Below are 13,267 nucleotides of genomic sequence, written 5' to 3' on the forward strand. Positions count from 1 at the left end.
CAAATACTTTTGTGGCTGAAATGCCAAGATTGAGATATACTGGAAGTGACTTAAACTCCAATAGTCTCCTATTCGAAGGGCAAAACCCTTTAAAAAGAAAAATGAAACCGTTTACGTTTGAACTGGAACAAAAGCTTATTAAATGGATTCATCCTGTTTACTCCGCGATCGCAGATGGATCTATTTGAGTATAGTGAAACCGATTTTCCTTTTACAGAAAATAGTGCAGATTACATTCAGTGCTTCTGGCAGAACCTTGGGTTCCAGAAGCAGTGTCTTCAGTTACATATTAGAATTGAAAATGATCTAAGAAAATAGGGCATTCGCTGAGCAAGGGAAAACAACGCATAAAAGAAAAAGGAGCACGGCACACTAATCTAGGAAGTGAAACACAGATCACTGAGGCAGACACCCTTGCCCCAGTCAGAAGAGGTGAGGCAACAACAGACACATTTCTACCTTTTTTGGCGGTATCCATTTCCTCCTCTGTCCAGCGAGAGCTTTCATTCATCTCCAGATTAGCTGGAAAGCAAGTCAGAGTCATATGTAAGAAAACATGAGCAGACAAGCGCAGGTTTACTCACACACAGCTATTCACCTGCTCCGGGTTTAATCAACTAAACGCCATTTAGCGGGAAGCCCACACTAAATTCAGTTAATCATTACAGTTATTACAAGCATGCGTTTATCCCACAGCATGACTAGGTTTAGTGTATCCCAGTCACAACACCACCAGGAATAACACTGCAACCCTTCAAATCCAAGTATAACAAACATAAGTAAGAAAATGTACGAGCGAGAGGAGGGCAATTCAGCCCAGCAACTCTTGTTCTGTTTCTAGGAGCCTGTTGATCTCAGACCACTTCCTTCTCCCACGTTATCTGAGACTCGAAGCATCGAATTGCTTATTCAGCTTGTATAGCTGAGTGCAGATGGCTCAATAATTGTCAGTAGATATACGCTCCCACCTGTGGAAAGATGTGTGTACTGCTATAATCCACAGTTCAGAACTGGATACATTTAAAAATAATTGGGGGGGAGGGGAGGGGGGGAACCGGGGTAAAAAAACCATTGGCGACAACTAAATTTAAATAAATAAATAAATAAATAAATAAATAAATAAATAAATAAATGCTTCCTGAAATGTAAAACCAATTACTGACAGCCCTTGAATGTTTTACAGTTTATGAAAATCAAGGGACACGGGATGCACTATCCATAAAATGAAAAAAAAAAAAAAAAAAAAAAGAATGTTTCCCCTGCCCACAGCCAATTACAGCTAATATTACAAAAATGATGCCTGTGGTTTGAGCGATGAACTGGGAGCCAAGAATTTCTGGTTTCAAATCCCTGACTGCCAATGCACTTCCTCCTAGGAGACCTTGAATTATGTTTCTTTAACTTTGTGTTCCTTGGCGTCTTTCAGCTTTTAAACCAGGAACAAACAGAACTCCCACAAAGTGTGTGTGTGTGTGTGTGTGTGTGTGTGTGTGTGTATGTGTGTGTGGATACAAACTGTGAAAACGTTAGAGGATTAAGTTTCGCCTCTGTGGGCATGTTCTTGCTACAAACCTGGTCAAAAATGAAGTTTCCAGTTTGAACTGGATTAAGGTTCCCCTACCATATATTAAAAAAAAAACCCCAAAAAACAACCACAGGTAATCCCCAGTTAGTCACAGTTGCAGATAATTGCATAACAACTGTGTAGGTGGAAGTCGATTCTCAGACAAACCAACACAGCATAGGCACTGTTCTACCTCTGCAGATTACCTGAAGGACAAAAAAACACCTGTATGCTTGTAGTGCTTTACGCAGGTGGTTTTGCAGGTCAAAAACTAGGCCTTAAAATAGTTGTTGGTTGTTTTTTTCTTCACCTTATTGTAAGTTTCTCTTCAAATACATTTCCAGACATTTTCATATGTGATATTAGAATAACTGTAAATGTTTAACTTTTGACCATTGAACAGGTCAGGCACTGTATGGGTTCAAACACAAATCGGATTTCCTTTGCTCCCACAAGATTCCCGCGAGTTGTAAAGCGCAGCAGTGACTCACTGTGCAGTCAGCAGAGCAATGCTGCAGTGACCCTGCCTACATGAAGGTCGCAGGTAGTTTGGGGATTAGCAGCAATCACAGGAGCGGCCTGGCTCGCTTCCAGGGATCCTTATCCTGGGCTGCTAAGCTCCCCTCACTCAGACTGGCTTTGTCAGGCACTAGCTGTAGGGGAGTCTGCAACTGTACTGGCCAGTCACTCTGCCTCTCATCACACGAAGCCAAGGGGCAGGCTGAGCGTACTGAGAGACAAAAGAGCAACATGCAGAGCAAAACTCAAGTGAACTCTATGCATGACTGGCTTTAAGACAAGCAGTCTCTAATTATGCACCCATGGTGATTAAGCCTTTTATTATATTCTCCCTTTGAGCTAAGTCATTAGCTACGAGTAACAAACCACTGCCAAGGCGAATACATTGTTTGTAGGTCTGGATTTAAGGAATGGCAACAGCGGTGCACATGTTTGGATGGGAATTTACAGCAGTTGGCCCAACACCCTGCACTGACAGGCCCTCCCCATCCATCAGAAATGTTACATCTAAAATATCTGACAATACACGTTTCAGTACAGTGTTTGTGGTAAAATATAATATTTACAGCATTTGTTTAGGCAAATTAATTTCTAAGATGTCAAAGTTTGCTACTCAAAACTAGAAATAAAGAACACCGACATGTCAACTGCATGCAATTTGAAATAAGCACAATAATATTAGTAATAACAATAACAATAATAAAATTACCGGTACTAGAGAGAGTTGTCTTACGCGTACTAGTGGAAAAACGAAAATAAATCTTTCGATCATCGTTGTAAGAAAAACTTGGAATCTTGTCAGGGCTTCCTCCGAGGACTGGAGCTGTGCGCCTCGCCCCCAGCCTTTTCTTGAGAGCTGCTCATGTTTCCGTAGTCTCAGGCTGGTACTTCCCCTCACATGAGCCTCAGACAAAGAACAAGATCCAACCACATGGCTCTCTGGTTTTCACTATTGCTCATTTTGTAATCCTGTTAGTTATTGCGCAAGCTAAGCGGGGCACTAACGGCTATACAGTGCCTTCCTTATGTGTTGTATCTCTACATCTATCTAAACCACTAGTAAACTGAAGGTGGCAAATGATTAAACTCTTATACCATTACTACTATTATAAATATATGGTAGTCTACTACTGTACTTAACGTGTGCTTGCAGATTTGAGGCACTGAAAGCAGAGCTTCTCTTACCAAGTTCGTTGCTGAGCTGTGGCGCGGAGGCCTCCTCGTTCTCATTGGCCATTGAGCGAGTGATGCGCCCCTTGCGCCGCCCTTGGCTGTTGGCGGTCCGGCGGCCCTTGAAAGCGACAGTGGGCTCCTTGTCTTCCCCTTCCTCTCCCGAGGTGTCCCCGCTTCTGTCCCTGAGAAACCCAAGCAGAGGGTGGGGTCAGAACACTGGAAACAGGAAGCATTTCAACAGCACACTTCGATTGTGTTGTCTTCTAGTCAACTGTAAAACTTCACTAGCAAAGCATTGCCCGCTCACAGCCAGAAACACGTTTCTCTACAGTGCTGTGAACCCTGTTTATCTACAGATGTATTAATTCAGTTATTTAACCTGTTCACAAACGCCTCTCAAGAGAGTCTTGTCATTTTACAATACTGTACGTTATTCAATATGCAATACCGCTATACCTAATCAAGGTCAACAAGATTGTTCTTTTAAAAACACACTTGTTCCAAGGGAAATAAAAGGTAAAAAGAAATAACTTTACAGGGTTTTACCGAAAGGACCTTCAAGCAGCGTTCTGCAATTTCTGCAACATAGGCACAACCAGCCAGCTGACAGCAAAGCCTTTCCAAATTCATCATTGCCAGCTCCTAATTAATCCTTGTCAAAGAAACCTGCTGCTGAACTTCGGGCTAAACTAAATATAGCTGAGCCAGATGTTACACCGACTCATCAGGGTGCCAGAGCCCGCTCTGGACCTCACTAAACATCACTTCCTTTAGGAAACTTTGTATGCCTCCCTGCTGCACCGAAGACCCTCTGTGGGGAATGGAAGAGTACCTTTGTGGCTGTACACATTTTTCTTTTTTAGGCGCACTGCATTATTAAATATGATATTGCTTATTGAGGTTATAGTGAATACTGCTACTACTAATAATAATAAATCAACAATTTTACATAGTTACGTAGGATTGGTCAGCAGCAGATTTCAGTCTTTCTCTCTATCTAGTTCAGTCTGCTCCTGCTTGCTCTGACTCAAGTCTGATGGAAATATAAAGTGTATGACCTAAAACATTCCTCTGGCACCAAGCACTGGCAGAAACAAAACAGTTCCCTCACATCTGAGCTGAAGTGCGCAGAAACTCAGAAACAGCTGCAACAGTTGGAGCAGTGTGCCGATCGCATTGTTTAGACTAAAAAGGACTTTCTTTGGAGAACACGTCTCTGCCCTGGGGACTGGCTGTGAGAAAATAATCTCATTTTAAATTGGACTCTGTGCCCCTGGAACTCAATATTGGGGAAACAAAACCGAGAACAACCCAGGAAATGGAAAACATGGGCCAGTTTCCCAAAACACTGTTGGCACTTAGCAGGGTTCTAGTTAGCAAGCTAAATTATTTTACTTGTTTTAAAAAACAGTATTTCAAGATAGAACAATAGTTTAGTAGAAATCAACTCAGCAAGTCTATGATTAAAGGATAAATGCATTACTTTAAAAACATTTTTTTATGGAAGTGAATTAATTAGATTTAGCCGACTGCTACCTAGAACTGCTTTGTGAAACTAGCCCCAGGAAACTAAATGATATTTAAATGTACTTTAAGAAATACAGAATTGTAATAATACCCCGATGAAGGCAGAAATGTTTGCCTATTTGATAAGGAAGTACAAAGGGGGGTACTGACCATGGTTACCCCAAATAAGAAATCGAAAAGCTCGCCACTTACTTCAGAGGGTCATCCTTATCGTTGTCTAGCTCTGCTTTCTCCTCCTCCTTCTCTCCCTCTTTCTCTTTCTCATCCTTCTCTTCCTGGCTGCTGCGGCTCACTTGCTGTTGCTGCGGCTGTTGCTGCTGTTGCTGCTGTTGCTGCTGCTGCTGCTGCTGCTGTACAAAAAACACACACAGCAATGAATTGATGGGGGTTTGAAACCTGCACGCTTATAGGTGGTCCGTATCCCTTGGCAACCTGCCTGAATCCTCATTGCCAAAAGGTGAAAGTAATATTAAAAATAGCATTTTTTTTTTCAAAGAATCCCTTAAAATACTTTTAAAAATAAATCAAATCATGCAAGCAAGTAGAAACTGAATTCCCTTTCCAAGGGTGCCAGCCAAAAAGTACTTCTTCCTGCAGTGCAGGTATTATTGCTGAAATAAAAAGCACAGAAAGCTGAAGAGCTCCTACACAGCATTTATATAAACACTTAGTAAAATATTTTTCATTTCCAGGGAAGAGTAACATGTACTCACAGTACATTTGACTGATCATTGTAAGTGTGCAAACATCCACGATTATCCTGATAGGCTGGTGCACAACAGAAAGAGATGACTGTAGTCCCACAACCATGCTCATTACTACAACAAAACAGAATTCTCTGTCTGTTTACAACTGTACAATCTTCCACAATTTATGTATCTTCCATACAGTCCTGTTTGTTCACAGCTCCCTGATATAGTTTCAGGAGCAGCTTACTCAAACCCCCTCCTGCCTTTGAAACCAAAAAAGATTTGCCGATGTAAACCCAACAGCCACACTCCTCACCCTACAGTATCTTCAGACAGGAGGCTATAACCTAAACCTAAAAAGTTATTCAAGTATCGTTTAAGGCATTCCAAGGCTCCACCTGTTTATCAGCGCTTGATTATCTTTCCATGGGTCTTCAAACGAACGTAATTTGCGCTCAGTGTGCAAGCTTCCTTCCTGGGGTTCGAGAGAGTCTGGCGCAGCAAAAATGAATCCCTGTTTGTCACTCCTCGTTCCCTGCTGCTGGAAGGAGAGCCGAGGATCATTTTTTAAATGTTCTTGGCACTGGCACGGCTTCCTGCTGGGGGAGAAAGCATCTGCGGAACAAGAAAGGGGACCTCTGCGAATCTCTATTCCTAGTCCAGGGGAAGCACACAGGCTTGTCTCTGCTTTGGTTCAAATCTGAGCAGCTCCTGCTGGGCACAGACTTCAGCAAATGATTTTTTAACACTGCATTATTATATACCATGTTTTTATACTCTTTATAATGTAGGTAATTATTATATACCATGTTTTTATACTCTTTATAATGTAGGTAAGTCTAAACAGCGATGCATCTAAATACTGCCACCATCTGGGAACTAATCTGTACTTGCTTTTCAAAGACAAAAAACACACTTAAGGGACTCGCACACACTGTTTGAGATTAAAGTTTTGTAAAAGTCACGTTCGTTTAATGATTTCATTTTATTCAGACCGGCGGTAAACAATGAAGAAAAATAAACGAAAAATACTGACCCCTGGTCTTCGACGCTCCAAAACAAGGTCGCATTTGGAGAACTCTCCAGTACTACAGGACGCCTCTGTGATCACTTCATAAGAAACTAGCTTAAATAGCTAGACTGCTGTGGTCATTTGTGGCTCCTGCCTAAAAATTATGTAACTGCGCTACAAACACAAAACAGCAGCTGCAAAAGTTAAACTCCACAGCATGTTTGTTCAATTGATAAAAACAAGCAGAAAAAAAATAACAATGTTGCTTGGAGCGATAGCCAGCCAAGCCTGCCTCCATGTATCTTGCGTCTGACGAAAGGGTATTCCAGGCCAACAAGATGATATAAACACAACACCACACAGGCAGGGCAGGATGCACTGCGCTACCTAGAGAGCTGACATATACAACAAGGAGGAGCGTGTCTAAAACGCTTTCCTTAATGTTCCAGCCTCCGCTGTTTATAAAACTTCTCTCCGCGGTCTCGATGTTATGAAAGGCTCTGAAATGACAAGGCAGTCTGCCAAAGGAGCTGCATAACTGCACTGAATCTGCCCCGCAAAACAGCCTGCTCCCTCGGCACCCAATGGGTTAAAACAACAACAATCTCAATCTGAAAGAACAAGCTCCACCCACCTTCTCTTCCATGGGCTTTGTAAGTGCCAGCAGCTCTCCAGAGTTAAGCAAAGCAGCCGAATGTTCACTGAGAGAAGCCGCTGGGCCAAGCCCGTGCTGCTTGCAGTCTCTCATCACTCCCGACCAAACTGATTTTTTTTCCCTTCTCTTGGTGCTTTGCGTATTGATGCCGTCAACTAACCAGGGCATTCCAGTTATGATTTAGCAATTTACTGGAACATCGAAGCAGCTTAAAGGCTAGGCTATGATTCATAATCTAAAAACCACACACAACTGTCACAACCCAAACCACATTGTTGGCTGGCTCTCTGGGAGGTGATTAATCTGCAGGGACACACAGTTTGAAGTTGCTGTAAAGTGGGTTTCTCTGTTATTTTTACCTTTCAAAATCGGGGAGGCACCCACACCCGCACATACATGTATATATGACGGAAATGAAAACCTTCTCTGTGCCCAGTTTAAATCTGTTCCAGATTGTGACTCATTACACAGTGCTTAACCCCTAACCGAGATCTCTCAGTCACACCACCTGAAACCTTATGTTTTTTTTGTTTAGTTTTTTTTCTTAATATTTTGGATATTCATTTTCAGTTTAAACGTTAGGTCATCTTACATTCATTTTTTATTTACGAAGCGTTACGAAACGCTACTATGTTGCTTGGAGGCATACACTTCCATATGAAGAGTTATTTATTTGCTTACGATTGTAAGTCGCCCTGGATAAGGGCGTCTGCTAAGAAATAAATAATAATAAAATAATAATAATTTATGCCCCCCCTTTTTAGCCTTCCAAAACCGTATTTGTAAAATTCCATCTACAGTCTCTGAATAGGTCAAAACGTGGAACCAAAGTCATGTGTCTGTCACACAATACGCAAACTACCTTGAAAAGCCTCATAGCGTTCTATAGACCATTATGAAAACATTTAGTTCAAATCTGATAAAAACAGATGATTTTATGCAAATGTTTACATGATTACAATGACCTTTTTGTTTTTGGTGCCGGCAATCATTTAGATAAAGGATTAAAAAATATATACAGCTTCAATGAGAGCGCAAGTGATTAATCTATCTTTCTGAAGATGATACATTTCAATTACAATCTGCAAAAAAAAAAATTGTATATTCTGGGCAAGGAGAATCCAAGTAAAGTGTGTAGGCGGTGATCTCAGATGCACAGTGATACAGTACGGAAGAGAACAGAGCATAAGCAGTGCTCCCCCCATGCCGCTGACCTCTGCCTGGTGAGCTATAAACCTTCTGTAACTGCAGGCGGCTTGCTGTGAAAGCACTAGGCACCTACCTCAACCTGCTAATAAAAACCACTGAGGAAAACGTTCCAAAAATCAGATTACAGCTCAGGTACCTTAAAATGAGAAAGCTGCTTCTTTAAATACACAAGCAGTCGCTGGAGTGTTTCAACCCTTATCAGATGGTGAGCTTTTCAGGCTAGTGTCGGAACAAGGGGCCATTATCTTTTCCTACAAACGAGTCCTTATCTCCTCAATCCTACAAATCAGAGTAGACTCACCTACTGCTTGCACATAACCGCTAGCGTTTCCTTGATCTCTTATCTCAGAAAGGTTTAAAATGTTAATGGTTCATCAGGAAGGTTTGATATTCTTAAACCTGCAACTTATTCGGGGATGGGGATTTTCCGGGACACGTATCCGTTGAAATCTAAAAACCACAAAAAAAACAGGCTTCTGGAAAAATCCGTCCGGAAATTCACAACATGTTCCACATCTAGACCCAAGTGGCTCGTTTTACTGGCCTGCAGTCATACTGCCTTAGAGTAAGATCTTATCAGATCTCTGAAGCTAAAACAGGGTTGTGCCAGGATAACACTTCCATGGAAGACTCCAACAGACACATTCCCTCCATCTACTTCCCAATTCGGACACAAGTGTGGTAAAGAAAATCATAACCCAATTTTATCACAATTCGTTTTCTCAATATCTGCAATAATGAAAGCGTGACATATGTCCATAAGTAAAGACAGACAGCTATGCATCTCCTTATACCCCCAGATTCTCATACCTCTCAAGAACTGAAGAATGTCCCAAGTTTCAGAACATACGTAAGGATAAGCAGCCCCAGTGTCGTGGGCAAATTCCAAACCACAATAAACTGACATAAAAATAAGAGCCTGAACTTAACACTTCCGCCAGCAACTGGGACTGAGAAATTCAATACGAGAAAGAAACATGCTGCAAGTGGCTGCTGCTGCTGCTGCTTCAAAACCTGTACAGATGCAAAACACTGTCTGCCTCACAAACATTACAGAGTATTTCAACTTCAGCAGTGGAAATGTGTTTACAACCACTCCAAAAACATAGTCTGCAAACCACCATGGCTACACTGCAGAGTTCTACAAATCAACACTAACTCTAGACCCTATACAATACTTTAGAACTACAGCCTTCCCTCACCACAGTGGCGTGCACGGATCCTCCCGCTTGCAGTCTTGCCATCTGAAGGCTACCTCCCTAGGCTAGTTTTCAAAGTCCTACACCAGGCAAATAAACCAATCAGGTTCACCATAGTGAATGAGCAAAATGTGAATGATTTTCATTGGCCAAGCCTGGAAAGCTCTGCTTCCCTGTCCTCAAGTCATTGCTTCCTTGAAGTCACCGGAGATGTTCAGCAATACTACTCAACCTTTAAGGAATTACCATGGACTAGTGTGGTAAACATAGAGAGCTGACAATTTTAGTGACTGAAACATTATGTCTCACACAGCCTACAAGCTATTTTTTTCTACCTCTTTGGCTTTTAATTTAGTTCATTTCAGGCCACAGATATAAATAAACCTACAGCAAACTGCACAAAAGCAAGATAGGTGTTGACGTCAAAGATGTTTACACTCTTCAAGAATTGGTTTGAGAAGCCACAGCCTTGTTTGGAAAGGTTTTTATTTTTGCTACATCATTTCCTGAATAATTCTGCAAACCGGTTAGCAAGAAGCTACACGTTATCTGTCTGAGATTGTTAACTGATCACTATTTCACTGACTTGCACGCAATTAAAAACAAAGAAATAAATAATCCTTGCACATTCTTTTACCAGAGATGAAAGACATCAAAGCCTGTTTATTAAGACTGCGTATATTTAATCATCCTTGGAGGTCACTGGCACTAAAACATACAAAAATCATTACAGCCGCCACCTCATTATCAGGTTTTTTCTTGCAACCTTCTCTCTCTGTCACAGACAGTTAACAGTTCTTGCGAGCTTCTAAATGAGTGAGTATTAACATCACCTTCTCTGACTGCGCTTACTGAAGCACTAGAGGATGGTTATCTAGTGAATGTGGGATTTGTCATAGGAAGACCAGCCTCCTCCATCAGTTAGTAACTCAACACAGTGGGACTCTGGATACCAATATTCCCTGCTGCCACATGCCCTTGACATTTCAGGAAGCAAAGCTGTTTTTTTTTGTTTTTTTTTAAATGTGGATACAATACTGTAACATTTGACGCCGTACCCAGATCCATATTCGGTTCGTATGATGCTCCAATGTTAATTTCTCTTTTTAATTTATATAAATCGCGTTTGAGGAACTCATCCAGTTCATTTTATCCTGTGTAGAGACGTCATCCCATGCATAGAAAACAAGGATCAACTACAAAGTTAAACACTATGTTTATTAGCAGTTCCTGGCAACAATATCAGTTATCTAAATCAGTAATATGTCAGCTGGAGGGTGTTTTATTAGAAGATGCTTCATTACGCACAGTTTCAGCAGACATAAACTGCAGGAGATGTCTTATACACACACACCATATTAACTTACATTAAGTGTTATGTGAGCTATGTTTTCTGTAGTAGATTCTTACATTTCATATACAAAAAAACCCCACGCACACACCAAAATAAAAGAGAGGCTGGTGAAATGGAATCTCAAACACAATTCAAACAAGTTCAAGAAAAAAAAAAAAATGACAACTACCTGGCTCCTTCCGCGGCGGCGATAGTTTCTTCTCACGATGTTTTTGTAATTTTCATTTTTCTTGGTAATATAGTAAAACAGGACACAGTCCGCCACAGTCTGAAACAAAGGACATGCATTTTTAAGATCTATACGGCATATACAGACAGACCATACAGTACAGTACACAGATACAATACATACAGTACTCAAATCTGCATACACTACTGGGATGCATACAGCTTTTGCTATGTTTGGTGTGGAGTTTCATCTCGTTACAGTCATGTAGATTTTCATGATTGAAGGAACAGAAATCAATCAGAGAGGCTAACAAACTGTGTGAAAAGACTTTTAAAATGAGAACAACTAACTAACTAACTAACTAGGTTTCAGCTGCTGCCTGAACCCATTTGAAGTTGCAAACCCACACCGTTCAGCACACAATAAAAAAGGTTGCAAGCAGAGGCAAGAGGCGTTTGAATCTGGAAACTTTTTTTTAATAAAAGCAACAAATATTTCAAGCACCCCGAGCGATCTAGTCCAAATTCTAAACCTAAAAACACATTTTAAAAATGTCCTCATCCACAATATGATTTATTTAGTTACTAGTGATAATAATATCCTCTAGATAATGACCTTGTCTTGCACTGTGTCCTTGCTTTCATCTAGGGGCTCCACACTGTCACCACAGTCAATTATCTAGCAGGTAACAACCGATGCAGAGAACATTAGTGCCCAAATAACTCAACTCAAATGGGCATAAATAAGACATCTCAAAGACTACCCACGTAAAGCTAATGCTGCCAAAACAACCTTTTCCAAAGTGATCCCGTTTAATCTCAGAGGCTGGTTTAAAGCATGCGGTGCCCTTCAGATAAAAGGCTTCTGCCTTTTTAAAATCGCATCAAATCAAAGCGACTCTCACCTTTCTCTCCAGGAACGAAGCGATCAAGCTGAAGTTCTTCGGGTGCTGGATGAACCTGTTGGCCCAAGAGGGAAATAATAAAGCTGGAGTCGCAGAGCTCTGTAATTGTTTTACCTGCATTTTAATCTCGACCCCCTCAATCCCACGGTGCTGCACTCTTGCCAAGCTCATTTAGAAAACTGGATCGCTTCCCACCTTCACTGACCCAGGGCTTCGTCTCAGAGAACCAGCAGCTAATTGAAAACCCTTAAATACTTTATAGACCTCGTTCTGCAGTCTGCATGAAGGGTAATGAGAGCACGAGGCCACTTAACACCAGACTACCCCTGAGCTTCAGCAATTTACATTCTGCAATACCGTGTTAGGTTCTTATTTATTCATTTTTTAAAGTTTTTTTTTTACACCAAGGGCAGGGAGTTCTTATGTTAAATAAAAAAGATAAAGGTAGTTCCCCCTACTGTAGTTTTTTTTTTTTTTTTTTTTTTTTTTTTTTTTTAATTATTATCTGAAGATAATAATAAAAAAAGTGTAATACAAAACTCAAACAAAAAAACATGTGTTATACAGCTACTGTGTAACACATGTTGTTCAACGTAAGTTATAACCCCCTACTGCTGCAAGACCAGCTGTAGCACAAACATGTCGATTTGTCTCACTTAGTGACAGTGGAAAGCAGGTTTCAAGGTTTTCGCTCGTGTGCCTACACCTAGAATTACTTTGAGTCAATGTAAATAAACTGCAATTTACTGCAGTATATTATATTGAGTATAACACTGAAGGACGTGGCATAAATGCACTTTGCTGGAATCAGAATTCATGTTTTGTACACTTCAAATAACAAATCGATAACAAAGACTGTGCAGCTACTGAGCTTTTGTGTACAGTATGTTGCACTCTGCCACAGAACATCTTTTTAATTACGCAGTGAAATAAACAAACAACGCATTCACTAAAGCATGCCCTACTCTAGATGATTAACAGCATGTTTTATGAGTGAAATCCAGAGAAAAAGAACTAACCACAGCCTGGACAGCAGAACCCATAACTCAACTGTTAACTGCACAAGCAATGCAATGACTCGGTTCTCTAAAGAGACATCGAGTCGGAGCCCTGCACCCCAGTGTCATGGACCGGAACCAAGACACTTTGAATAAGGTTTTAGGTTGATTGATTAGAGATGAATCACACTGCCTACTACAGCGCTGTTGGTTCTGAAATTGTAACTGCAGCTTATGAATAGTCAATTCCTGGTGGGAATTCAAACATAAATACATGTTTTAATAAGAAAAATGT

General features: G+C 40.9%; 1 protein-coding gene across 10 annotated transcripts in view; it reads right to left on the reverse strand.

The window, feature by feature from the left end:
- Positions 1-13,267, reverse strand: part of LOC117426165 (nuclear receptor corepressor 2-like) — a 127,824-nt gene that overhangs the window by 37,253 nt on the left and 77,304 nt on the right. For 7 of the 10 annotated variants that reach the window (XM_059033091.1, XM_059033095.1, XM_059033100.1 and 4 more), the window contains exons 13-17: positions 11,975-12,029; positions 11,071-11,169; positions 4,976-5,133; positions 3,269-3,438; positions 460-522 (exon numbers count right to left, since the gene is read on the reverse strand). In XM_059033091.1, coding sequence (XP_058889074.1) covers positions 460-522; positions 3,269-3,438; positions 4,976-5,133; positions 11,071-11,169; positions 11,975-12,029 — 545 coding nt within the window. The remainder of the gene's footprint in view (positions 1-459; positions 523-3,268; positions 3,439-4,975; positions 5,134-11,070; positions 11,170-11,974; positions 12,030-13,267) is intronic. The other 3 variants (XM_059033094.1, XM_059033093.1, XM_059033092.1) reach the window with 2 other exon arrangements.

This window comes from Acipenser ruthenus, chromosome 11 (genome assembly GCF_902713425.1).
Source record: "Acipenser ruthenus chromosome 11, fAciRut3.2 maternal haplotype, whole genome shotgun sequence".
Classification (NCBI taxonomy): Eukaryota; Metazoa; Chordata; class Actinopteri; order Acipenseriformes; family Acipenseridae; genus Acipenser; species Acipenser ruthenus.